Here is a 27,662-nt window from a genome sequence, read left to right on the forward strand (position 1 = left end):
CGAGACTCGGTGGACATTAACTAGAATCTTTTACCTTCTACAAGATGATTGTGACCATTGCAGAAAAGCAAGGGAATCTTTAAATTTTGTTGAAGTTGTTTACGAATTAAAACTATGCAGCAGCTCATAAGATGTGAATTTCTGAAAACTTATAATTAAAAGGAAACCACAGCTCTAGATTTTTCTTTCGATTTGCAACTAAAACAATAGGATGACAACAATAATCCATTTTAATGGGATTTTATTTTCCACCATGTAAATGAATTCTACCCCTGCAGGGATATATGCACATTTGTTTTCGAAATGGAAAATTATCCTGTGCATCACAGAGCTACTTGAGCATGTTTTGTCTTTATTACTGTTGCATTCCTACCCGAAAAGAGTTCACATGATTTAATGTTTCGACCTGTGCCTCAAAGGCATCAACCTCCACATTCTTTGCCATTTATATGCAACGTCTTTTGTAAACGGCAATATGTTAAAAAAGAAATGGACACAAACACACCATTTGACTTCAGGAGCACAACATTTATGGTTATCAGTATTGTACAAATACATGCTCAGGAATAATGAAAAAAAGAATAATGATCAACATCAATTTAATTACATACAGAGCTCCACTTGAAGTCTTAATCTAATAAATTAGAAATAAATTATAATTACAAATAACTATCAATGGGACAATTCAAAGAGACAGTTTTCAGCACACAGATGTAACCACGGATTAGAGAGAAAAAAAAAAAAAAAAAAAAAAAAAACCATTTATAAAAATAACCACAGCACTAGCAAGAAAAAAGAAATGCACGCATATTTACATTCAGACAGTGTACAAAAATTTACAGGAAAGCCAAGCTGTTACTTTGAAAGAGATGCAGTAAACAGAGGAATTTAAGCCTTTGAGCCCTTTCACTACTTTAGAGTGAGGAAAAGATTAGACTTTGACTCTTCATTGCTCCAACAGCCCTGATAAACACAGACGGGAAACTGGGTGTAAAATCACCCCATATCCAAATATGAGGGCAAATCAGAAATTAAGACTGAACCCTGCTGCAGACTCACAGTATGACAAATGCTTTCACATATTCATACACATACACACCACGAGAATACTCCAAATACAGAGACACTCTGTCTAGATCTCTCCATTTCATGCTTTCTACACACAGAAATACACATCTTTTTCTGTGAGAAGTCCACCATTGGAAATATCTTCCACCCTTCTTGGGCATCTTTCTTTAATCATTTTTCAAAACTCTTTCTTGTAGGCAAGGACACTTAAATCAGTCACACAAAATCCCTTAAGTGTTCACAGTTACATCGTTAGGACTCCTCTAGATGCCACAGCCCCTGAGATTTAACTGGGAGCCACCCAAACAGTCTCCAGATACGAAGCCTTAAACAGAATAAAACAACAACAACTAAAAGCAGATTAAACATGTATAACTACAACACAAAAAGCAATGGTAGCACTTTGCCCACATGCACTGGCTAATGATAAACGCACAGAACATTTTATTATATGCTTGTGCAACAGGCTCAGATTGAACAGAGATTGTGTTCACCATACACGGTTTGACAGATTTTGTGTGGTCCCTGACACAGAGCAGATAAAGCCATTTGAAACGGTTATAAAACGATGCACACCTCCCTGCCTGTGCTGTAAACATAATGTTATCTGAAACATCTTTAAAAGGTCACAAACGAACAGGAGGACTGAAGCTTGAACCTGTAAACTGGATATACAAATAGTCTGCCAGACAGAATCAGAGCATGCTTTATGACAGTTTAGACGCAAAAATGCCAAAGCCATATTTGGTCCCCGAGTTCAGACTGTACATAATGGATGTTCTTCTGTGGTAATGAGACCATTCTTCTCGGATGGAGTGAAACAGCAGCCTAATTATGGGAAGAGAAGCACACAAACATACCACAACCATCTTCAGCAATATATAATGGAGTTAAATGCAGGAGAACTGAGCCATACTGTGGTTCCACAGTGTTTTGTAAACAAATGATCCATTTGCTGCAACGTTTTTGTGGCATTTGAACAAAAATACAGCATGGGAATACAGCAAATCGATTTTGGTATGAAAGTCGTGTCAGCCATCGCGGCGGCTGAGGTAACCACATGCTCTAGATCTGATCCGGCCGCAAAGTTCTCGGAATGGTTTGTGCTGTGCAGTTCCTGTTCAGTGAAGAGTACAGGGTCAGCCTCTCACTGCGGGGCCTGTATGGGCTGTTAGGGGCACTCGGGAGCCGTAGTCATAGTCCAAATCTACAATATGTGAGCCGCCAATCAACCTGTCATGAGAGTAGCCTCTTCTGTCCGTACGTCTGTCACGGAAGTTCTGGATGTAACTCTAAAAGAGAAAGCAAATGTGTATTCAATCTCTGATTAATTGAAAAGATAAGCATAGGGATTCGTTTGTCAGGTTTTGCAGATCTGGTTTCAAGATAATGTGAACTTGCAGATGAATTTGAGGCCAGACAGATGACTTACCGGAGAAAGCACATCTCCATCGAAGCGGCGAATGGTGTTGGGTTTGCGGCGGTGTGTGGGCTCCGGAGGCTGGAGTTTGGGAGGAGGGTTTGGGGGATGAGGGTTGGTCTGAAGGGGGTGATGGTACTTCTGTTGCTGTGGCGGCTGTATCTGTGGCTTTTTCTTCTTTTTCTTTCGGCATTCCTTTCTTTGTTCCTTTTGACGAATCCGCATTAACTGTACTCTTCTCTGCTGGTGACTGATGAAGACTTTAGAACAAAAAACAAAAATAAAACAAGGACGGAATTATGAAAGACCGACAGGAATGGAAGAAATATTCTTACATGGCTTTAGCCCATCAGGTCACAACTGCAAAACAGAGGCGTTATTCTACTCTGTAAAGACACGATGCAGTGTGTACTGGGCTGGGTCTCTCAAACAGTGGTCCAAAGCCAAGCTGATAAACAAACCGTTGAGTGTTTTGACACATCCTGCTCTGTGCAGGGCTAAATTGACATTCTGTTCGGTGTCATTATTAAAAACAGACAGATTATTTCTGCCCATTCAGTCACTCTGTTGTGCCTCAGCAGCTTCGTGACCCATCTGTCAGGGAATTCATGTAATGATCTCCCCCCCCCCCTCAGAAAACACTCCTCCCTCCCTCGTCTCTATTCTTCTGCCCCTTCCTCATCGCAGCCCCTCCCCCCATTCCGCCAAATAAGGGCCCAGCTTGTAGCCATGGAAACAACACTCGCACAGTTCACACTGCCTGTTTTCCCAGTGCGCACTTTAATTCTGAATACTAGTGTTTTGTTTAGCCTTGCAATTGACAAGGAAAAGTAGACTATGTATCTGCACATTTAAAGAGAACCGCTAAAGATCTCCTGTAGATATCTGGAAATATCTTCTGAATTCACCCCTCAATTCAGTTCTTGTGGGACAAGTACTTTTGTTCTTATCAGTAATAGAGCTTGGTCAGGGTAGCACCAATTTTAATTTCTGGCAGGAATGTAAACTACTAGGCTATGCGGGATACAAGTACAGTGCGTTCAATTGGATTGGACTGTTGTTTAAAAACACACCGACCGTTCAGTTATGTTTTGAGTCATAACAAAATACATGATTTAGGACTTTTACACCGTGAGTGTATCCCTCACAGCTTTGCTTTAATTTGCATTAAATTCAATATGGCGTCTATCCTGACTTCAGTTCTATGGAGAGTAGAACTTATGCCCTTGGAGATTTCATGCATACTCTCTTGCCCTGCTGAAGATGTTGGTAGTTGCTTTCTACAAGACAGCGATGAAGCAATTTAAAAGTCCCTATTCATGGATTTCAGGTCAAGCCTTCCCATTGAGTCACTCGGAGACTCTTTGGGAGCTTGTTTGCATGGCACAGCTGAGCTAGTCGAATCTGCACAGGAGGACACCCATAAATAGAAAACGGCCATCAATGTCCAAAACTTAATAGGGCATACAGATTTATTCACTCTTTTTGGAGCTTGAAAATTATCGAAACCCACTGAATTTCATAATATGCATTAAAAAAATTGTATTACACAATCTGGCGAGATGTGGGAATTCATTCAGCGTGAGCCTCAGAACGGCTATCGGTTAATTGTGTATTGGTACTCATTATTGTGGTGCATTATAAGATTAAAAGGAGTTCGCTACATAAATGTCCACTATGGATTTGGAAACCACAACAAATGGCTGAACCTTCAAACAGCACTTTATAAGGGTATAGGGGATGATTTCTGGAAACTCTTGAGGACCTGATCAGGAGTGGCCACCAGTTGTGTTACACTAAAGACCCGGGTTTACTTCATTTCCTGTATTCCGCTCCATCTGGCACACAGTTGAGCACACAAGCTATTCAAAGTTTACCACATTGACCATGAACATTGATGGATGCACTACCTAGTGGACCTATGTGTTTGAGTTCTTCAAGTCATTAAAGCACATTAAAAGTACATACTTCGTGACTGATACCATCTTTTATGGAACACACTTTTTGTTTTGCATTGAGCTCACAGTTTGAACTTACAGGTTTTAATTAGTTTTCAAGATCTGAGGTAAACTATCTAATGTTGCTTTCAGTATGGCTAGTTTGCATGTTGTTCCAAAAGAAATAGAAACGGTTTCTGAAATATAATCACTTGTCGCGGAGGGTTAGGACAAAAACTTAATTTAAACTCATTAAAATGGAAACGATACCTTTGTATTGTGTGTCGCTGGGTCGCCCGGTAAACCTGTATGAGTTTCTTTCTTCTATTGAACATGAAAAATATAAATTGAAAAATGCTTGCTCTTGATGTTTACTGTTGCTGTTGATGGTAGCCATAGCCATTGACTTCCATAGTATGAAAAAAAAAATAAAAAATAAAAAAATATAAATAAATATATAAATATATATATATATATACACACACACACACTACCATTTTTACGTCAAAGGGAGCCTTCAACTGTTTAGTTACCACAGTTCTTTAAAATATCTTATTTTTTGTGTAACAGAATAAAAGAAACTCATACAAGTTTGGAACAACTTGAGGGTGAGTATATGATGACAATTTTCCTTTTGGGTATACAATCCCTTTAAGCTACAGTTTTGTCCCTTTGCCTACAACTGCTTGCCAAACTTACCTTCTGTGTGTGAATATCCTTCAGCAGTGACCTTCCACTGAATAAGAACACCCAGCAGCGCTAGCACGGGCCAGACTCCCATGACCACCCAAGTGAACCAACACACTGGGCGAGGCGCATCCACCTTCACCCTCTCATAGATATACCTTGTTAAAGCAAAGAGCTCAACAAAATAATCCACAGTCACAGTCACCACAGCGGCTCCGAAGACGGCGGTGGAGAGGGTGGTGAAACAGCGCTGCCACTGCAACGTGAGCACAGCAAACAGCGTGCCTGAACCCAGCAGCACACCCAGGGGAAGCCACACTGTCCTCGGATGATAAAACTCCTCTAGAACCACCAGAGAAGCCAGGGCCACCAGTAAACCCAGGAGAAGTCCAACCATGAAAAGCCCCACGCTGCGGACCAGCATAGTGACCAAACCACACAACGTGCCAATGCCCAGGCCGATGCCCACGCTGGCCTCCACACTGAGCTGAGTGTCCATGACCCTCTCCTTATAGCAGAGCATGAAGATGATGATGGAACCAAACATCAGACCCGTGAGGAACATTACAGCCTTGAAGCAGCGGTATCCTACAATGGAAGAAAGGCGGAGAGGTATATATAAATAGTTTTAGTAAATAGAAAATAGTTTTGGAAGAGAATGTTATTCTATTAGCAAATGGCATCACAATAAAATATATGCTGACAACAATCGTAAGCTCTGAACATTTTTAATTCAATATGGAAAAATCTTACAGACTACCACACAAAATAAAGAACCGGGACAGGCACTTTTTGACTTGCATGTCACAAAGTACTTGCCAAATATAAGCTACAGGTGAAAAATTACATTCAAAATACACACCGAAACTCTGCAGGTCTTCATTGCCAAATTAAAAGCTTGATTTAACTTGAATTAATTAGGATAGATATTTTAATGACTATCGTACAAACAAGATATTTTTTCATTTGTTTTCATTTATAAAGCATACAAGTCCTGATGTGCAGGAACTTATTTGACAAAAAATTGTAAAAGTTATTTTTATATTTTCATTTAATTACATTTTAGAAGAATGATAATACATTTCAAGTTAAATTAATTTCATTAGACACCATTTTTGATGATACATTTGTATGAATCCATACAGAATCCAGAAGAAAATTAAATGGAAAACACAGAATTTGGGAAGAATTCAAACATATTTCAATGGACCCTAAATTAAAAAAAAAAAAAAAAAAAAAAAATGATATACACACATATTTTACATGTTAGGTAGACTAGTCTAACTAACATAGAATGAACAACTGTAGAATGAATTTCTTAAAAAATAGATATTGATGTATACCAATATTGAATGATATGGAAAAATAAAAATCACCCAAACCTTTTATATATTCAACAAGATAAGGGACAAGAATGTTGTCTGTTGCTGGGCACATTTTAAAGATGATTTCTAAAACAGCTAAAACATGTTATGTTTGGTAACATATGAGTGGGATGATCAGAATTGCCTTAAGTGAAGGTGTTTGTACCATTAATGCCCATTCTATTGCTACTGTACAAAAGTAGCGTTTAAATCAACAGGAACCTTTCATAATGCATCGTGCTTTTCACCAAGAGGTTATCTGCTTTCACCTGATGCAATTTAGAAATGTTCATAATGGTCTAAATTGGCAGCAGAAGGGTGAGAAATATGAGTAACATGTTTTAACATTTTAACAGTCACACTGGGGCCTCAATGCCACAGAGAGAAGACACTCTATGAAATGCCTCGATCCTCTCTCCCTCTCTCCTAGCAAGTAATGGGCAGTGAAAGCAAATTTCACAGTCAAGTGAAAGTGATGAAGCTTATCTAATAGAGAGGGACATAGATTTGTCACCCTCGTCTGTTTGACACATTCAGATGGTTGGTATGTGAATTAAATTGGGCAATACACAACCACAGCTGAAACGATGTTTGTGATAATGAGACAAAAACATAACCCATGCATTCAGGTCATGCCAGTGTGCTCATTCTGAGTAACATTTTCTTAGCTAAATCTACCTTTCTCCAAACCAGACAGATCTCAGTCTTCTAAATATACCGGTTTATCCTTAGAACCTACCGAAGAAGCAGTAGATGATGCCAAACAGGCAACACATGGAGCAGACGACAGACGGAACCACCTCGTAGCGCCGTTCAATCTCCTCATCACAGCTGAACAGACGCTCTGGACTCCCATCCTGAGAGGGTGGGGAAAACTTAAACTCTAGAATCTGTGCAGTGGATGCCATGCTGTCTGGGTGTGTTAGAGAGTGTTACGGATCTTCACAGTAGCCGAGGAAACAGGGAGAGTGGGGTCATGTGGAAGGTAGAGGGCGCAGAGAAGGTTCCCATCCACTACAATTTACCTGTTCAAAGAGATAAGAAGAAGATGTGCAGATATTAACTCAATGAGTGTCAGAGTTTGCCTCCACCTGTCAAAATAAACATGGTTCAGCCAGATCACATTTTTTTAAATTCTCTTTGTGTCAAGTCTAATGCCAAGCTGCTGTTCGACTCTCTTAAACTCTTAGGTCAAGTAATATTTTCTCCTCATTTAGTCTTCAAAATATACAGCAGCATTACCTGACATTTAAAACACTGAAACTGTCAGTCTGGGATAAATAACCCCTGACGTCAACACTCTTGATCAGAAAAGCCCTAAAAGGCTTATTAAAACTGCCTTCGTAATCATAATAAACAAAAAGTATTTTATAAATCTAATCTAAAACCCACCGGTGCTGTATATTATGTCAGTGGATTTGTGCACTGCGTTGGATGACAGCAGTGCTATAATTGCTTTTAAGTGCATCACACTGAGCATATTTGCCTTATTGAAAAGTCAATATTTGTTAGTGTGTACTTCAGAGAAGCAAAGTGAGCACTTGTTGATGCACAAGCCCAAAGGACAGAACAGAACATCAATGTTGTTTCGCAAAATATGAATTCCTCCTACGTTCTAGAGAAAACATCCAAACACAAAAAACTAGATCTCTTTGTCTGTAAGAAATTTTGCCTGCTTTAAAAAAAATGTACTACAACAAAAGCCTCCATCACACTACAAATCGTCCATTGCACAATACGGTTTCAGGGGGGAAACTGCTCCATTCATTTATATGCTGGTTTCCTCTGCTATTCAGATATGAGGCATTATATTATATCCATTCATTCAAAAATATATCTTTTTTCATAAGATTCCAGTAGGGTTTGGTGCCATCTGGGATGGTAATATAATGCCTGACATCCCAAAATGCATCAAACTCTATGTAAAAATGTAATACTGGTGCAAATTTTTATTTTTTTTTGCAAATATCCACTCTGCTACTCTCAGAGAAATGTCTTATCTCTCTCTATAGTCATGCTTTGATTTGGTCTTAAAAATCTAAAATAATAAAGCATCTATTAAGCCTCTACATATATCTAACTTTGACTTGGACTATGGGGTATTCATTAGTCGAACTCGGACTAAAATATCTAAAAAATACACTTAAACTTGCCCTTTGGCATTTATTGTGAATCTGACATTAACAGATACAATTAATTAACGAACAGACACATATTATTTTAAACAGTGCAAAAAAATCTGAACTGAATAAGCAGGCAGAGCTTTTAGTACATTCATTTCTATTTGTTTACATCATGACGTATGTTTCAGAACAATATAGCGCTTCAGCTCTGTGACTGTGACAGAATGCTATAGGAGTATCCTCAAGCTGGCAATAAGGCCAGAAATTATTATTATTATTGGAAGCCTCTTGTGTTATGAGAGATTCTCCAGTGCAAATTAATGTTTTCTTGGTGCTAAGAAATGTTATAGAAAGTAAAGCCTTAATATAACTGCGATAACACCTCACTTCCTGTCTGTTGTCATAACATCTGTGTAATTCAGGGATGCTACAAGTTGCACAAAATACATAATTTGGCCGAGATGAGGAGAGCAACCAGCCACCATAGCAACAGCCTGAGAACCAATCAATTTTTAGCCTTCCTTGCAGTTTTTTTTTTTTTTTTTTTTCAGTGGTGGAGGGTTTTCTCTCCTCCTTAAGCAAACCCCTCCCCTTCTGCACCAGACACTGCAAATAACAACTTGGCCCACTTGGGAGAGCCTGGGAAAGAGGTAATGACAGGAGGAAAGCCAGATAAATCAAGAAAAATGCTGGCCATCGGCTGGAATAAGAAAGCTCTGATGCGCCACAAACCAGATGTTTTTTTTTTTAAACATGCTGACTGGCCAACCATCCAATGACCAACTAATGGCCAACACCAGTTACAAAAATAGTTCACACAAAAATTAACATGCGAGTCCAAACATCTGATTTCAAAAAACACAATAATCCACAAGTTATCCATTTTATGTAACTCGATTTCATGGTTGATCAATTAATCGCTTGTGAAGTGAAAAATCCATCATTAAGGCATTTTGACTTTAAACCACTGCTTCTGTCCCAAACTACAAGTCCTTGATCGGTGCATATTTATCTACTGTGCAACTCTTTTACTAGAGTAAAACTTGTATTTTAGCTGAAATAACTTTTTTTAGAAGAGAAAAATGTCTTAAAAGGGCCCCTATTACGCAATTTTTTAAATTTCTCTAAATCCATTCCAAAAAAAAAAAAAGAAATCATCTACATCTCAGACCACCTGAGGGTAAATACAATTTTTCAGTCAATTTTAATTTTGGGGTGCATTATTCCTTTCACCTGGATCACCTGGATCCCTGCAACCATGTTCTAAAGCTACGAGCTTAAACTGGAACAGAAAAAAAAAAAAAAAAACAGAAGTAGACGATAAGAGAGAGAGAGAATTTTATTAAGTCATGTTTGCCTTCATCCATGCACAAGTAAACTTGTAGCACACAGTTCAAACAGGCTCTTGTTACTAGAAAAAGAAATCGATCTGGACCAACACTTCACAACAACTCTCAGCACTCAGGTGAAAAATTCATCAAATGGAAAGACAGAAATAGAGAGCATTACATGAAATTTCACCAGTGGAATGGCCTGGGAAAACCACTTTCAGGTATTACTCCAACTCCAATCATTATTCAACGCCAATGGTCTCAGAGGACAAGAAACGGTCTTCTACGTCTTTCCAATCAAAAAAAAAAAAAAAAAAAAAATCCCTGTTATTCTCTTTTTATCTTCTGATGTTACCTTAGGAACATCCCAGTGCACTTCAGATCATGAGTCCTTGTCTGCCTCAGGTGTAGATGTCAGTCATGATGTAGAACAAAAGGCTCTATTGAGCTTGCGACTTCACATTAATATTTTACAGACCACTGAAAGGCCCGCAGAGAAAATGTCAGCAGAATGAAGTAGAGCTGAAACAACGAATCGATTTAATCGATTAAAATCGATTATTAAAATAGTTGTCAACTAATTTAGTAATCGATTCGTCGCTAAATACATTTTATTTGCCATAAGCGGCTCATTTCGTGCATATTTCAAATCTGCGGTGACCAAAGTGTGGCAGTAATGAGCCACCGGAGGTTTTACTCAGCCAGTACAGCAGGTGAAGTAGCGAATAGCCAATAGCTGGCCTCGTTTTATGTCACGTGCTTCCCGAACAGCGTCTCTGCAGCATTCAGCGGGAAGTGGGAGTACTTTACTTTGAGCCTTCAAAATGAAAAGTAACCTGTAAACTCTGCACTACTGAACTGTTTAATGGGCCGTTCACATATCGTGTCTTTTGCGTGCTCAAGTTCGTTATTTCCTATGTAGGCGCGCAGTATGCACTCTCATAATGGAAGCGACGCGGTCGCGACACGCACGCGGTGCGATGCGCCCGTTTTTCCAGGCGCGTCCACACCGCATCCATTTATCCTTTGCTGAAATTTCCGGGTCTTCATGGAGAGGGCACGTCATGGTTGCTTAGCAAAGGCAGACGCCTCAGGGGCGCTTGTGCCCGAGTGCTTTGGAAAGAAGGAGAAAGCGGCGCGGCTAGCGTTTTCCACGCGTTTTTAGGTGCGATATGTGAACGGCCCGTAAGAATTTTATTTGTGCAGATTCTCCAGTACAAGGTTGTTTGCAAATGTTTAGTCGTACAAGCTGATAACATTGCTTTTTAACAGTTAACATTTAAAGCTTTACAAACATGTTATGTGATCAGTTTGTCGTTTACCAGCTCATAATTCAGACTTGCAGCCTAATTAAGACTGGATGAGATGGGTAAATGTTTGAGTATATTTAAAATGCACTTCTTTTCTAAGTATTCACTGCTCTTTTTCACACAGCAGGTTTTTTGTGTGTGTCCCAATTTTTTTTTTTCTGGACAACCTTCTGATGGATTTTACTTTAAATTGTGAGTTCCATTCAGGTTTCATGCCATTGGCACTTTTTTTTCGAAGGATTATTTACAATTTCACAGCGTAAGCTATAAAGCTTTTTCCCAGTAAATAATAAAATACAATGCACTGCAATTTTATTCTGTTTTATCCTTATACTTCGTGAAAATATGTTCTCAAAGATTCCTTAAGCTTTGTTTGGGATGTTGAACTACTTTAGGAGCTCTAAGGACTGCCATGGTGAAAACATTATTTGAAATCTCCTTGTGAATTTTGCTAGAGTATGGGTCAGTGTTTTGATTGCAGAAGAGTTCGACAAAGGATTACTAACATAATAAAACAACTCCAGGTATATTTTTGATGAGGATATGACAATGCAAAATGGTTAAAATCTCTTAAAAATCTATGCTGAATGATAAAGACCCTTTATTAATAATTTACTTGGGGAAAAAATGGAAAAAAACTAAAATATAAGTAAATAAACCGATTAATCGATTAATCGTAAAAATAATCGACAGATTAATCGATTATCAAAATAATCGTTAGTTGCAGCCCTAGAATGAAGCTCGACCCATGTAAGCATGTGTATATATTATGCACGTGAATGTATATGTGCCCTGCACATTAGATGAAAAATGGCAGATCAATGTAAACAACTGTCCAGCTGAACAAAAACAAGCAAAGTGATGGGCTTGAGAACAGCCTCTGAAGAACTAGCAGCCTTGCTTGAGAGCACAAAGAATGAAAACAACTGTGGAGTTGATCTGTGCTACAAGCAGCCCCATGTGTGCATCTAGGTTAACTGCTACAGCAGTCAGTCAGTACCTGGTGGTTCTGAACATGCATCATGCCACCTATGTCTGCCATAATGTGGGACACTACGCAATCCACAGATGACAGAATCAGGTAAACAACACCCATCCAGCTGGAAAAAAACACAGCATAATGCTTCTGCATTCCATGTAAAAAGATATAGAAAGGAGCAAACTAATTTACTTAAGTTTAGAACAATACCTTATTTAAAACTGCTAAAGGGATAGTTCACCCAATAATGAAAAATTATATTATATCATTATTCAGCCTTATGTTGTTCCAAAACTAACTTAGTTTCTTCTGTAAATATAAAATATTCTGGGAAATGTCTTGTGTTTTTGTCCACACAATTAAAATCAAAAGGTCACTAAAAGTTTACATTCTTCAAAATATCTTGGTTTAAGTGGTTTAAAATGACATGAGGGTTAGTCAATTACAGAATTTTGTTTTTGGTGAATCATCTAAGAAGGGTCTTAATGTATTATTAATGTGTCAGTGAAAAAAATAGACGACTTTATGATTTGAGTAATGCTACTGTATCTTTAAATTAATGCTTTGAAATTTTTATTTTCATTTATTCACAGTTTTGTTTTTCCAGACTTCAATATATTTATTTATTCAGCGGAACACAAAATAACATTTAATTTTTTTTTTAAAGGTACTAAATAAATCATTATAAACAGACTTGCATATTTTCATTTTGTATAAATATTCTGCAACATTAAAAATATATTCTTTTGTATTCAGAAGGAGGATGAAACTCATACGAGTTTCGAAAAACATGAGGGCGAGTAAATGATTTCCATTTTTGGGTGAACCTGCACAACTCCTATGTAAACACCCAATTTACATGTAAAATGAATTCAATGAACATCGTTCACAGATTCAAACTGATTCGGTCACACTCATGAATAACAGCGGCTTTACAAAACATTACACTGTGATAAGATTACAAGAATCTGTTTAAAATAAAAATCCTTTCTTTCTACTAGAAGGATAATTATTCTACACTAAATTCAACAATAGTATTTTATGTATTTTTGAATTAACCAAATCTATTCTACTTCCTACTGTTTACTTCAACATGACATGTGGCCAAGTTGCTGAACGGCAAGCAGATGCAGTTGATGTGTTCATGTGTTAATTAATTCATCATTACGCTTTGTTTTTGTAGATTTAACAAATGGTCTCTTTGGGTGTTCTGAAAGTTTTCATGGGACATCAAACTTTTTTTTCAAAAGATCAAGAAAATGTGATTTATGCACTGTTTGACCCATTTTAAGTCATTCTAAGGTCAATACTAATCATATTTTCTGCTCTGGTTAGAGGAACATCAGCAGAATGGTTTTAAACATGCAAAGTGTTTGAAAAAGGGCTCAGAGTGCTAGCTCTTAATGGTAGCTGAAAACGCAATGAAATTAGCCAAAATATAAATATAAATCAAAAGACAAGCTTTTTGTGAGAATAGTATGTCATTAAGGACACAGCTATTCCTCGAGGTCATTTCAATCCCACTATGAGCTAAACTAACAGGTTCAAGAGCTACAGAAGCAAGCTTCAATAATCCTTCTGGACATACACTAAACGCTGAATCCCAACACCCCATTCATTAGCGCCATGCAGAGCACTTGCAGGTGTGGAAGGCAGCGTCTGAAAGGTAAAACGTACTGCTGCTGCTCTCTCAACAATCACTTACTCGTCTGGAACGAGAGCAAGAGAGCAGACGCCAGCTGAAGCTTTAATAAAGGTGTATCCTACTAAACTGTCCATTTCTTATTCTGCTGCATGTAGTCACCATCGTGGAGGTCTCCCTGGCGATGGTTGCCAGGTTAAAGGGACAGACAGTGGTTGTGTAGAGAAATGTGAGCAGCTGAATGGAGGGGAGGGTAAGCGCTCAAGCGAATAAAAGAGAGGAAGTGGTGATGTGTTTTTCAGTGTGAGATAAAGAGAACGGACACGTATGTTTGAGAGAGAAGGGTATGTGCGCTTGTGCATTTGAAAGAGACAGAAAAGGAGTGCGAGTGGTTGGACTGAATGATTTAACGGACAAACCTCTTTAGACTGCTAAACCTCGTTAATCCTGTTGAGAGCTTCTGCTCTAAATTCCATTAGCCTGCCCCTGGACTGCTTTTTCCTTCTGTGTGTTTGTATGCTGTGTGTATGTATACGCAAACTGATGTGTGTCTTTTTCAGTCTGGCATCCTTTTGTTTTATGCACTGGCCATCGGCTTGAAACAATGACTAACCCTAACACTGCCCCACTGTGCGTTCTGAGATAGAGGTGAGAGAGAACAACCACGGAGACTAACACAGCAGCCAGTCAGTTCTACAAACATCATGACTTCCATACACACACAAAACACAGACACCACAAATTCTTGAATGTAATGTTCAAAGGGATAGTTGACCCAAAAATGAAAGTTCTGTCATGATTTACTTACCTTCCTGTTGCTCCACACAAAGATTTAATAAAACCTCTTTTAGTCCCTTCAATGAAATAATATTAGACTTCAATGAAAGTCAATTACATAAAAAAAGTTCATGAATAGATTGAAAAGAAGCTCATGTACTTTGGTACCAAGTCGGTACAAAAAAAAAAAAAAAATGTGTGTGTAATATAGTATATCAGTCTGGCGAGTAAACTAAAATTTTTACTAGCCAATGGTGATTATATTGCCAAGGTGTGCATTATTACTATTATTTAGTAAAATATATGTGCACTGCTACTACTGTTGAAAAAATTAATAAAACTTTATTTTTTTTTAAAGAAATAAATCACACAATATTTCTTCCATGTTTTAATTTTAATAGCAAATCCCCTTTATTTACCAAAAAATAAAATGTTTAAATTAAATTTATTAAAAGACAAATTAAATTTGGGTGGAACTGGTTTACAGTTTTTCATAATTATATTGCTTGTAGAAAAACTTTAAACATAAATTCTAAATAAGTATAAAGAATGGCATTGGTTTTATTTTTAGTGATAAAATGTGTGCAATCAGCATATTTTTGTGTTTTGCTTAGGTACCAAAATTGGTACAGAGAACCGTGCATTTTCACTGGTATCGGTACCGAATACTGAAATTTTGGTACCGTGACAACAGTATTCACAAACTTGCGATTTGATTAGATTCCCATTCGATATGATTCAATATTATTTTGGATATAGATCAGGTACAGGACATGGCAAATTTTCTCAAGAAAAAAAAAATCTCTAAAATATACCTGGGAGTCAATTAGATGGAAGATTGAAATTTGCTGATTTGTATACAATCACTTAACACAGAATACAGATTTTGGTAAGTTGTACTCTATCTTTTAACATACCTTCGGATGTTCATTCATGTTTATTTCATGCTGTGACTGTAAAGCGGAGGAGACGATCAATTTGTGCTGCCGCTTCTAACCGATGCACTACAGCAATCTTTTCACATAACGGCATTAAATTTTTCAATATTGTATTCAAATAGAAAGAATTTGAAATCTGAGACTTTGTTTAATCTCAAATGTAACAAAGCACTCTACAATGTTCCGTTCATTATCTGACAGGCTAGACTAATTGATTCTTCGGATTTATGAATCAACATCGTTTTTCAGTAATCGAGATCTGGCAGTAACCACACATTTTCACTTTTCATTTTCATACGCCATGTATGTACATTGAATAGTTTTTATATGAATAAAAGTCTAAATTCATTCTGTTCATCAGTATCATTTACGATATCTTTTGGTTTTGGTGTAATGGACAATTAAGAAAAACTTCTTAATTTGTGTTTCAAAGGTTACCAAAGGTGTAATGGTTTTTTACTTTTTTCGGAAGTTGATACCAGATGGTTAACATGAACTCTCAATGTACTGGAACAACATCAGGGTGAGTGAATAATAAAAAATAAAAAAAAATATTGTGTTGGAACTACTACTTTAAGAGTGCACTGTGTGTCTATCTGATCTGAGTGTGTGATTATGAATGCAATAATCTTTAGCAACACAATCACCACCTTAGAACAGTACAGATGTCTTCAGATCAGAACTGGCCAACTTAATTACGCATCAGTCCTGCACGGCTTCAAATGCTACAGAGCAGAACACACCAATCTAACATTTTCTCCAAAAAAAAAAAAAAAAGGAGATTGCATCAGCATGGGGGCTAACAGAGCACTCAATGCTCTTGGCACACAGTCAAGCAGGGAGGCCCCTGGGTGAACCCCTCCAAACTCATTCCACTTTTACAAACAGGACAAAGGAAAACGAAAAGAGTCCAAGGTTTGTGATAAAAACTACTTCAAAGAATACTCAGCAAGAAGTCTAAGGAAAAAAAAAAAGCTACAAAAGCAGTGGCATTTCACACTTCTGATAAAAGACTTTATCATCATCTGCTGTTAATTATATTCATTGTTTTATTAGAGGCCCATTTACCTCTGATTGCTCTTGATTGTGCTGTGGGTGACTCATTAATCAACAGCCCCAGCCACAATCAGTTGTTAGAATGTAAATCTGAATGAGTACATAACAAAATTACGTCTGAGCCTTGGCTTCACATTACACTTGTCCCAATACACATGTGTTGCAAGCATACAATTTTCCACACACACATATAAACCAAACGGGCTTACAAAAGGACCGGGTGACCTTGGTCACCGACTTTGTGTCCAAATCAAATGCTTTGGTGATTTTCCCAGGCCGCTGATGATAGAGAGCATCTATTTAGCTTTTCTTGGCCAGGCCAGGAATAGTCTCTGACGGTCTTCTAGAGCAGAAGGGGAAGGAGTAAAGACAGGCCTGAGGGAAGAGAGTGTGCTATATGGCATGCACAGGAAGAACAACATCTGAAAAACAGGGATAAAGAGTAAAGAAAGCAGGAACAGGCAGGAAAAGAGCTACGTAATGGGAGATTTATGGAGGAAATACATTAAGTGCATCATTCTCCCCTGCAGTCAAGAAAAAACACATTAAAAGAATAGACCTATTTGTGCGTTAAGATCATGTGATTTTCTCCGAAATCCCACTTATTAAGACCTATGAGCTTTTGAGGCTCAAATGTAAAACAATGTCAGAGGTGCGCACAATAATTTAAATAAATCAATGGGGGAATTGAAATTTGGCCAGAAAAACTGGAGGCTTGTTCATGTCACCATGAAATTAAAATGGACCATTCTTGTTTTTAATAGAATATCAGTGTTTTATTAGAAATCAGTGCACATCAATATTTATTAACCCTTATAAAGAAAATACATGAAATAATGAAATGTTTTGCCCTCCACAATAAATCAAACCTTAGATCAATAAACTAAGCATTTAATTATGATCATACTAAAACATATTATTGGGAGATATAAGTTGACGAATGCCATTTATATGCAAGTAGGCTGCTATACTGTAATAATGTTCTCATTTACATTACAAGCTATTAGAAATTATCTTACCTTTTGGCCATAATAATATCATTACCAAATTGCTGACTTTGGACCTCTAAAAAATAGATACGAGCTCTATATTTGGACTTCCTCAGATATGAGCTCTATATTCTGCTATATCATACTTTATAAAAGTAAAAGACTAATGTATCAATATCATACTCAAAAGCGATCCAACGATAGAATCAGTTCCCAATGGACAAAATCAAATCCCACGGTACTTTTATTTCTACTTCAAGAAGCCGTTTCACAATATGTCACAACAGGGAAGAAAAGATGACCACAACATCATTTTCATATTTTAGGAGGAATAATTTGCCTCTTTTGTCACCATTTTATTCCAGCTTTTAAAATCACAACTCCCGATTTAGCCAACACCAAAGCTAAATCCAAACATCTTCGAGATATAAATACCCATTTCACTTCTTTGAATGGATGCCTTGGAGTCCTCTGGTGATTTTCACTGGGGTTGAGTCAGTGAGATGAAGATCTAAATAGGCTTTTCTCAGATTAAAGTGTCCCTCCTCAGCTAAATCCATCATGATGACTACAACTCAAGTCTAAAAGCAAACATTAGCTTAACCGTCATCTGTTGCTTAAATCATCTGCTGACCCATAAAGAAGCTTGAAATTTGGCTCAAACTGATAAACCATCCACCATAAATAGGGAGCTAATAATAAAATGACTCCAGATCAAGCTAATACAAAAATCATTGTGAAGCCAAACAAAGAATGACACTTAGCTCTCACACCCACAACAAAAAAACACAGGGTGGTGTGCTAATTTAAACCATAAATCTCAAAGGCATGGCAGGGGATCAGTTGATAGATGTACAATATTCACTGGGGAATATTTTGCCTGGCTCTTATATCATTACATGACTCACCAAACATCTGCTCTAATGTATCATATTATAGAGCACTAGCTTAGATAGACACTTTTAAAGTCTTTTAAAAACCAAGAACGAATAAGATGATGAAAGATGTGCATTTGAGACCATTCTAATCTGCCAGTATTCTTTCGCACGCACAAAGACGTGCTTGAGGAAGACAGAAAAACTGATCGGAGACAAAAGCTAGATAAGGATGGAAAGCAAATTCAACAGTAGATCAGTGCAAGAACAGATAGAAGAAAAGAGACTGAAAATGCTTTGTCACAAAAAGGATTACAGATAAACTGCATGAAAATTTCCGTCCTTTTGTGGAACATGAGTTATTATTTTCCTGCATTAAAAAAGTTATGCCAATGGATATCTGAAAAGCATTTTTCTGCAAATGTATCTGCCTAGGAATTAAACAGCATAAGTCTTCAAATCAATTGTATTTATTTATTTATTAATAAATGCAATATATATGATACAGATAATGATTTCTGTAGTCTTACTGATTGGTTTAATAAGGCCAGCTTCAGAAAGTTTCAAGTGTTGCTGCATGCAGAAACTATGACTGCTGGGCAGTATAGAAGAGATGGATTCATCACTGACTTTCTCCTGCTCTCCCACTCACGTCTCCATGTGTCCTATTTCCGATCTCCCTGCTCTGGCCTATCATCATGCATTCTTCTTTCTGCTATATTCAAATTCATTCATTCTTTGCATCACATCATCTCGTTCTTTCTTACCATCTCTCCTGCGAGCTTCCACTTCCACTTTCCCTCAAATCAAAGACAGATATGTTTGGTGTGCTGCAGCCTGAATCAATTAGACATGGATCTCTGAGGGGCACTGCTGCTTCCTTCATCCATCTATTATTACATAATAGTAATCACGGTGGAAAACGGCACTTGGCTTTCATACAAATTCACTCTCTTCGTATTTTTTTTTTCACTCCGCCCGTTGTATTTTAATCCTTGAACAGATGAGGAATTTTTTTTGTTAATTTTTTAACAATATTTTCCTTACATAATCATGCGGTCTTGTTTGTGGAAAAAGCTTTTTCATGAATGTTTTATAATGGTGGTTGGATATAGAAGCAGTTTAGTCTCAAATATAATTCACGCAAAAAACAAGATTCACACATGCGTAGACAATTTCACATGCATGAAACCTAATTCACGTACACACAAAAAAAATTCACGTGCGTGAAAAAAAAATATATTCACAAAAAGCTATTCACATGCGCAAAATAAAATTATATATTTATAAAATATGTTTCACAAATGCAAAAAACAATTTGTAGATATACAACTGTGCACAAAAACCTTTGAATGTTTAAAATTTACGAGTGTCTCAATGTACGAATCGTCATTTACTACGAATCCACTCGGATTTGAGTGTGTGTGTTTTTGAGACTTTTCTGGCAGAGCTCTCTTCCCACGTGGGGCTGTCGACTCTTTAGCCAATCAGATGCGAGCTTACCATTCAACCAATCATATCATAAGCCACTGACTGCATTCAAGGAGCACGATTCTGCAGCACCTTTTGCGCAATATGGATTAATTAGAACAGAAATTAAGCCTTTACATCAGTAATCCAGCATGTCGAATGAAGAACGGGAAGCACGGGTAAGAGTTTAGTTTATTTCATAAATTTCTGAGTTTACACATTTTATCGTTTACACATGAAATTATATTTCTAAATAAGCTTATTTTATAAATTGATGTCTGTTAGGTCAGTATGTACTTTCTTACAGTAATACATTTTAAAACATGTAGCCTAGTCATTGTTAACCACTACATTGAAGCAATGTAGTTCGATCAAGATAAACAACATCAGATAATTAGAAACGTTGTTTAATTTGTAACTATATATGTTATAGTGGTTCTCAACCTTTTTTTCCACTGGGCTCCAAGTCCAAGTGCAAGCGGATTGCACAGGTTCGAGTAGCAATGGGCTTCTTCACACTGCCTCCACATGGGCAATTGAGCTTTTGAAGCTTACTGACCACACGCACCTGTCCCGCGCGGTCATAAAAAAAATGGGAGGTACGCGTTCGTCCTCTCAGAGCCTCCGCACGCACTCTCCCATGACGATGATTACGTCACGCCTACCTAGCGGTCCATAACGGTCTCCCCATGCACGCGGAAAGTTTAACATATGGCTTAAGAAGATGCAGTCTGTAAGACACGCACGGGAGCATGACTTGACGTGACATTGCAGAAAATGTGCATTCACAAATGTAGCATATGTTGGTCCAAATATGGAAAGCACATTCGAATATAATAATATAATGTTCTCTCCAAAGATGTTTTGCCACATTTCTTCAATTAAGGATGATTGCTATGTAATATATGGCGTTCCCATTTGCCTGAACTTTCCGAAAATACTCCTTCACTACTGAAACTGCGACTATTATTTTTTCTACGTGTTTATTCGCTGGCATTTTTCACATTTCTTTTTTTTCTCCCTTAAAAACTAATTTGTCCATTATGATGCTCAATTTTACCGAACTAATGGCTGTTGATTGAATTCTGCCAAAGTGGGCGCTTGTATGTGTTCGTTAAATGAGTAATGTTATGCGAGTAGGTCTGATCATGTCTGAAAATAATATGAAACAAAATAATTTAACATTAAAAAACATTAGGCTATAGCTTATATTTCTTAAGTAAATGTTGAAATTAATGTAAAAAATAATAATATTTGTAAAACTGAAAAAAAAAATGTTTCATTGTGTTCAGCATGGTGGGATGCATTTGAATTCATGACGGGCCGCGGGTTGAGATGATGCTGCTGCTAGCTCCATGGTCATTTAATAGCCCTAGCATATTGTTTTTTTTACGCGGCTGAAAATGACAGTGCTTTCTGTTACTGAGCCTGTGTCTGTCACTCGTCCTCTTAAAAGTGGAAGCTTGTGAGTAGCTTTGTTGCATTATGTTGAAACTTTGTTGATGTTCTTTGTTCATGACTCTTTATATGGCGCTAAAAGATAGCTTTGTTGCATTTTTTTAAGTGGGGATTCAGGGTGCGCCATCACGGTTGGGGCATAAAAGGGGGTGCACAGGAAAAAAGATTTGGGAACCGCTGCACTGTAACATAACGGTTATGGAAATTAGAACGACAGTACATTGAATTAAATTGCAATGAAGTTACAAACGAAGTTACAAACAATCCACATCATTAAAGAGAATAAGCTCCGAAATATTTAAAATAAATAAAAACGAGGATCAATCTGAAACTTTTCAAGTGCGACAATAAATAACCTACACACGATCCACAACATAATTAAGTTGCAAAGAGCATAGGCCCAAACATAAAATAAAATGAAAGAGGATATCTAGAACTTTTCGAGTGCAGCGCAAAAGTCGCTCAGCCTGCAGCGAGAGAGAGATTTCCTCAAGATTTTTTATTTGCCCATTTTCTTTCTCTATTCTCTTCGTCTCTGTTGCCTCCAAATCCTCACTCTCTCTTAGCCCCTCTCCTCCTGACTAACAACTTTATCATAAGATGTCCGACTTGACAGTTTCTCTGATTTCAGCCAGTTAAGCATATTTATTATATAGTATATTATGGAATGAATGAAACGAGTTGCCACGCATATTAGCCTGCAGTACATAAAAGAAGAACAATGCGTTGAAGACAGCATCGGTCTTCTACGTTTCCATCGAAAACTAATACATTATAGTTTTTTTTTTTAATAAAAGCGATTACAAAGGAAATGTTTACTGTTCATGTTTATTTATTGTATGGAAAAATCCCATAAAAAAAAAAAACAGACCGCCATTACATTTTTCCTTTCGCACACCACACTTTGGGAATCCCTAAACTAAACGATCATGAAGTCGCTGAAGAATATACTGCTTTAGATATTCCTAAATTATAAGAAGAGAAAGATGCATTTCAATGTACAGACAATATATTTACAAATTAAACAACGTTTCTAAATATCTGATGTTGTTTATCTTGATCGAACTACATTGCTTCAACGTAGTGGTTAACAATGACTAGGCTACATATGTTTTAAAATGTATTACTGTAAGAAAGTACATACTGACCTAACAGACATCAATTTATAAAACAAGATTATTTAGAGTTATAATTTCACAACTCTCAAAATGTTACTTTTGTCTTCTTTTTACTATCCTGATTGCAGTTTAATTTATAATTACTGTAACTGTCCTGTAACAACTGTATTTTGATTGAACGTGTAAACGATAAAATGTGTAAACTCAGACTTTTATGAAATAAACTAAACTCTTACCCGTGCTTCCTGTTCTTCATTCGACATGCTGGATTACTGATGTAAAGGCTTAATTTCCGTTCTAATTAATCCATATTGCACAAAAGGTGCTGCAGAATCATGCTCCTTGAATGCACTCAGTGGCTTATGATATGATTGGTTGAATGGTAAGCTCGCATCTGATTGGCTAAAGAGTTGACAGACCCACGTGGGAAGAGAGCTCTGCCAGAAAAGTCTCAAAAACACACACACTCAAATCCGAGTGGATTCGTAGTAAATGACGATTCGTACATTCAGACACTCGTAAATTTTAAACATTCAAAGGTTTTTGTGCACAGTTAAATTGTTTTGTTTTTTTTGCATTTGTGAAATGTATTTTATAAAAATATAATTTTATTTTGTGCATGTGAATAGCTTTTTGTGAATATATATTTTTTTTCAAGCACGTGAATTTTTTTTGTGTGTACGTGAATTAGGTTTCATGCATGTGAAATTGTCTACGCATGTGTGAATCTTGCTTTTTGCATGAATTATATTTGAGACTTAACTGCATCCATAGTTGGACAATGGCAGCCTTATAATATATCAGTAATCTATTAGAGGTGTTCAGCAAATCAGCAATAAAAATCTTTTAGAAAATGTTCATGTTTTTTAGTAAAAAGCTCTGTTATTCATCCAAAGACAAATGTATTCACTTAAATTTTGGATGCAAAGTCCCAAACTGGCCAAATCTGAAATCTCCCACAAAAAAAAAAAAAAAGTCAAAATGACGTTTAGAAAATGTCTTAAAGATGTTTGTACACAGCAGATTCTTCCCAGACATCTTGCAGACATACGTGTACTATTTGGGTTAGCTATCTGGGAAACAAGAAAGATGCAAAATGTTTCTATATGCATATAGGAAAATAGACGTATATACACTCTTAAAAAAAAACTTTTTTCCACTCAAATTCTATTCAAGGGGCTGAAATGTTAAAGTAGTAAGCATAATATTTTCAATTAACTGTATTTCAGTATTTGTATTTGAACATGACTTTTTAAAATTAATTTAAATGACTAATTTTTACTTAATTTGTAAAATTCACACCAATTTTCTCACGCCTTCGATTATTGAAATAATCAGTCTATTAGACAATCTAGCTATCAATCTATTGCCGCGTTTCCACCGAAATTACCCGGAACATTTGTACCAGGAACTTTTTTTCCCAGGAACTTTTTTCCCCCCAGACCTGTTGCTTTCTGCGTTTCCACCGCGGTGTAAAGTACCGGGAAGATTAGGCAAATGACTGGTGACGTAGGTCTGCGCGCGTTTCTCAATACAAAGTACCTCTGATTAAAAAAAAAAAAAAAAAGTACGCTGATTTTGGACGTGCATCCTCGGTAGTTAGTTCAGACTTTGTGCATTCGACTGGGGAGTGTGATGTCTGCAACTACGCAAGTCCGGTAAATCTATAAACAGCAGCGTAACTATATACTATATATATATATGATACTTGATAACTTCAGTCAGCTCGTCTTGGCTACTGCAATTTTCCCTACTGTATATTTACATTAAAACGAAATATGATATCAAATACCACTGCCTCCTTTCGTTTTCATTTAAGCATAATAACAACTGCAGAAATGTACTTAGGTCAGGGAAATGTGTATATGCAGCCATTACAATGAAAGAAATATTATATAGACTTGCCTTTTTTATTTTCATTTTAACATATAGATAAATTGAATACAGACCAAAGAAAACCTGTTAGATTTACCCCGCAGCTGAATTATATTTTATGTTTTAACCACTAAAGACACATCAGAGCCAGCGGCGCATATCAGAAGGTCTATCCCAGGAGAGGCTGCTCTCTGCGGATACATGAGGACTGAGCTCCCGCTGATCGAGTGGAGCTCATCGTCTACGAGATCGGCGAAACACATTTTTAAATAGGCGCTGTCTTTATAAATAAACCATAGATTTGAGTTTTAAACAACTACATTCTCTCCTGAAATACTTTTAAAATTACATTTCATGACACAATAACAGTAATATTTGGAAATTATCCGAATAAATGGTGGTTGAACTCAACCAATGCTGCGTGAACTCAGATCGCTTTGGCTACTGCAATTTTCCCCTCAGTATATTTACAATAAAACGGAATAGGATATAAAATACCACTGCCTCCTTTCATTTTCATTTAAACATAATAACAGCTGCAGAAATGTACTTAGTTCAGGGATAAGTGTAACGTTATACAGCCATTACAATGAAATAAATATTATATAGACTTGCCTTTTTATTTTCATTTTTACATATAGATAAATTGAATACAGACCAAAGAAAACCTGTTAGATTTACCCCGCAGCTGAATTATATTTTATGTTTTAACCACTAAAGACACATCAGAGCCAGCGGCGCATATCAGAAGGTCTATCCCAGGAGAGGCTGCTCTCTGCGGATACATGAGGACTGAGCTCCCGCTGATCGAGTGGAGCTCATCGTCTACGAGATCTGCGAAACACATTTTTAAATAGGCGCTGTCTTTATAAATAAACAACAGATTTGAGTTTCAAACAACTACATTCTCGCCTGAAATACTTTTAAAATTACATTTCATGACACAATAACAGTAATATTTTGAAAATGTTGATCCGAATAAATGATGGTTGAACTCAACCAATGCTGCGTGAACTCAACCAATCAGGATGTTTAGCGCCAAAGTCCCGCCCCCGAAAGTTCCGGAACTTTAAAAAAGTACCACCTCGCCAGCAGGGACTTTCTGGGGGGCATTTTTTTACCCGGAACTTTTATTTAGTTCCTGGTTCCTGCGGTGGAAACACACCAAGTACCGGACCAAGTCCCTAGTTCCTGGGTAAAGTTCCTGCGGTGGAAACGCGGCTTATCAGTCCTAAAGTATCCCAAAGATATCAGAACCAGTAAACAAAAGACAATTATGTAACAAAACTATAATTCGTTTTAAAGTTTTAGTCACTGCAAATTTAGGTTACAGTTCGTCCAGAAATATGTTTTTGGTCAAGTGTGGGTCAAGTTACAGGATTATTACAGGGACGAGATGACAAAACAATAAGCGAGTTCTGTCGTTAGGAGCACGTGACTCAGGAGATCAATCCCGCTTGTTTTCACGACGGGATACCTTCATAAGTGTACGTGAAAACCGTTTGTGCACAACCAATAACTATGGAAGGTCTATTGTGGTAGCAGCTTTTTTGCTGCTCCCATGACACAGTGCTCAGCTGTGGTGCACACCATTGGACAAAAACAGCCACATATACGGCACAATGTATACAAGCGCGAGAAACAAAAGAACACACACACAACGGGCTGAACAATGAGCGACAATGAATCCGCTGCCAAACACGGTTATCCCACAGATATAAAAGGCGAAAAAATAATTCAGACAATACTCTACAGCGCTCTTTTGACTTCGTTTTAACATTTGAATCCAGCCCACCGTAAACAAACTCATCGTGGACAAAGGACTGAACAAACCCATGAAACATACAACCTTTCAGTGTTTAGTACCTTCAGTAAAACATCTTGAATTATTTTTTCTCACGATATAAGGTTTGAAAACATAATTGGTTACAAAACAGCGCCAAAATCTCGACAATAAAACACAACAAAACTTGCCTCTGTGACAGCTCGAGATCAGTTGTTTTCTCTTCTTACACAGAGCGCTGATAATAACTCTGTTTTCGCATCCTCCGCGGCGAAGGGTTTCCTCGTTCCTGAGCATTCAGAAGAATCCGGTTCTGGGATCTAATAAGATAACCGGTGTGTCACGATGTTAAGCCTATGGTCTTGATTCGGTATTAGCATTTGCCTGGATTTTTGACATCCCTCCGGGTTCCTCTCTTTGTAGCGTTTGTCTGATGGCACTCGGTGTTTTCATTTTGATTCACATGCTCCGTGTCTTTGGAGTGTACCATTCACTTAAGAGTGGGGGGAGGTGCACAGTAGGGGCCTCAGTGAATTAAGCTAAAGCATTGTGCATCCCATTCACTAATTTAATTGTCTATTCAAGCATATACTTTACATTCTGGATGTGCAAAATGTTATTGTAAGCAATATAACTGTAAGTGGGCAAAGTAAACGCAAAAAAAAAAAAAAAAAAACTTGTACAGCCAGTGACAACCTTCTAACAACGTTATGCAACATGCTAAAAATTGCAATTTGTTGTATGCTAAATGATGCCACAAAGCTGTCACCACGTTTATGTTTTTTTTTGTCTGCTGCAACATTGTTGGTTTTCCAAAAAAAAAAAAAAAAAAAAAAAAAAAAAAAAAAAATCCTAATTGAATAGCCTAAATTCAAAACATAAATAAACAGATTATCTTAAACTTTTTCTCTTTTTTTAATGAGACATGATACTCATGTACAAAACATTCATGCCAACACTATATTAATGAAATTATTTTCTTTTCAGCTGTCACCCCAAGATCCCTGCTGTGAATGAAGTCCACTAACCCTAAGAAGCTTGCAGTGTCATGTTTGATAGCGACATTTCTAAGGCCACTAAAATATCAGCATGATTAAAACTTTGCAGAAACTTATTGTACACAGTCCTGCCCTACCTTGTCTGATTTTTAGTTTATTTTATTTTATTAGCAAGTAAAGGAATATTTATGGTTATATTTTCATAAAGTACATTTAAGAATAACTTGTTATATTGTTAGTAATATTTTGAGATGAACATTTACTGGGCTGAAGCAACTTTAGTGATTATCTTACTATTGGTTATTCTGATACCCATACATTTTTTTAAGGAGAGGAAAACATGCATGAAGATATAAGCATCAAATATGATCCTACAGGCTTTGAGGAGCATTTATGTTTATCATCATTGTATTGAAGGCATTGTATGCTTTGCCCCCTGAACTTTGATTAAAGCTTATCTTAAT

General features: G+C 37.1%; 1 protein-coding gene across 1 annotated transcript; it reads right to left on the reverse strand.

Annotated features, from left to right (window-relative positions):
* Positions 1 to 512: 512 nt before the first annotated feature.
* Positions 513 to 26,689, reverse strand: LOC113053570 (transmembrane protein 198-B). The gene is made up of 5 exons (XM_026218694.1): positions 26,392 to 26,689; positions 7,216 to 7,501; positions 5,125 to 5,700; positions 2,501 to 2,748; positions 513 to 2,360 (listed from the first exon to the last, which is right to left on the reverse strand). Exons 2-5 carry the CDS (start codon positions 7,382 to 7,384, stop codon positions 2,208 to 2,210), a joined length of 1,146 nt encoding a protein of 381 aa, XP_026074479.1. The 5' UTR covers positions 7,385 to 7,501; positions 26,392 to 26,689; the 3' UTR covers positions 513 to 2,207.
* Between the last annotated feature and the right edge of the window lie 973 nt (positions 26,690 to 27,662).

Source organism: Carassius auratus, chromosome 34, assembly GCF_003368295.1.
Source record: "Carassius auratus strain Wakin chromosome 34, ASM336829v1, whole genome shotgun sequence".
NCBI lineage: Eukaryota > Metazoa > Chordata > Actinopteri > Cypriniformes > Cyprinidae > Carassius > Carassius auratus.

What these genes read in the sequence shown, in the direction of transcription:
- LOC113053570 (XM_026218694.1), bottom strand. Translation starts at nt 7,384, where the DNA reads ATGGCATCCACTGCACAGATTCTAGAGTTTAAGTTTTCCCCACCCTCT. An exon ending in CATCATCTACTGCTTCTTCG is followed by an intron (nt 5,701 to 7,215) that starts GTAGGTTCTAAG and finishes CTTCCATTGTAG; the next exon opens with GATACCGCTGCTTCAAGGCT. An exon ending in AGGATATTCACACACAGAAG is followed by an intron (nt 2,749 to 5,124) that starts GTAAGTTTGGCA and finishes TTTGTTCTAAAG; the next exon opens with TCTTCATCAGTCACCAGCAG.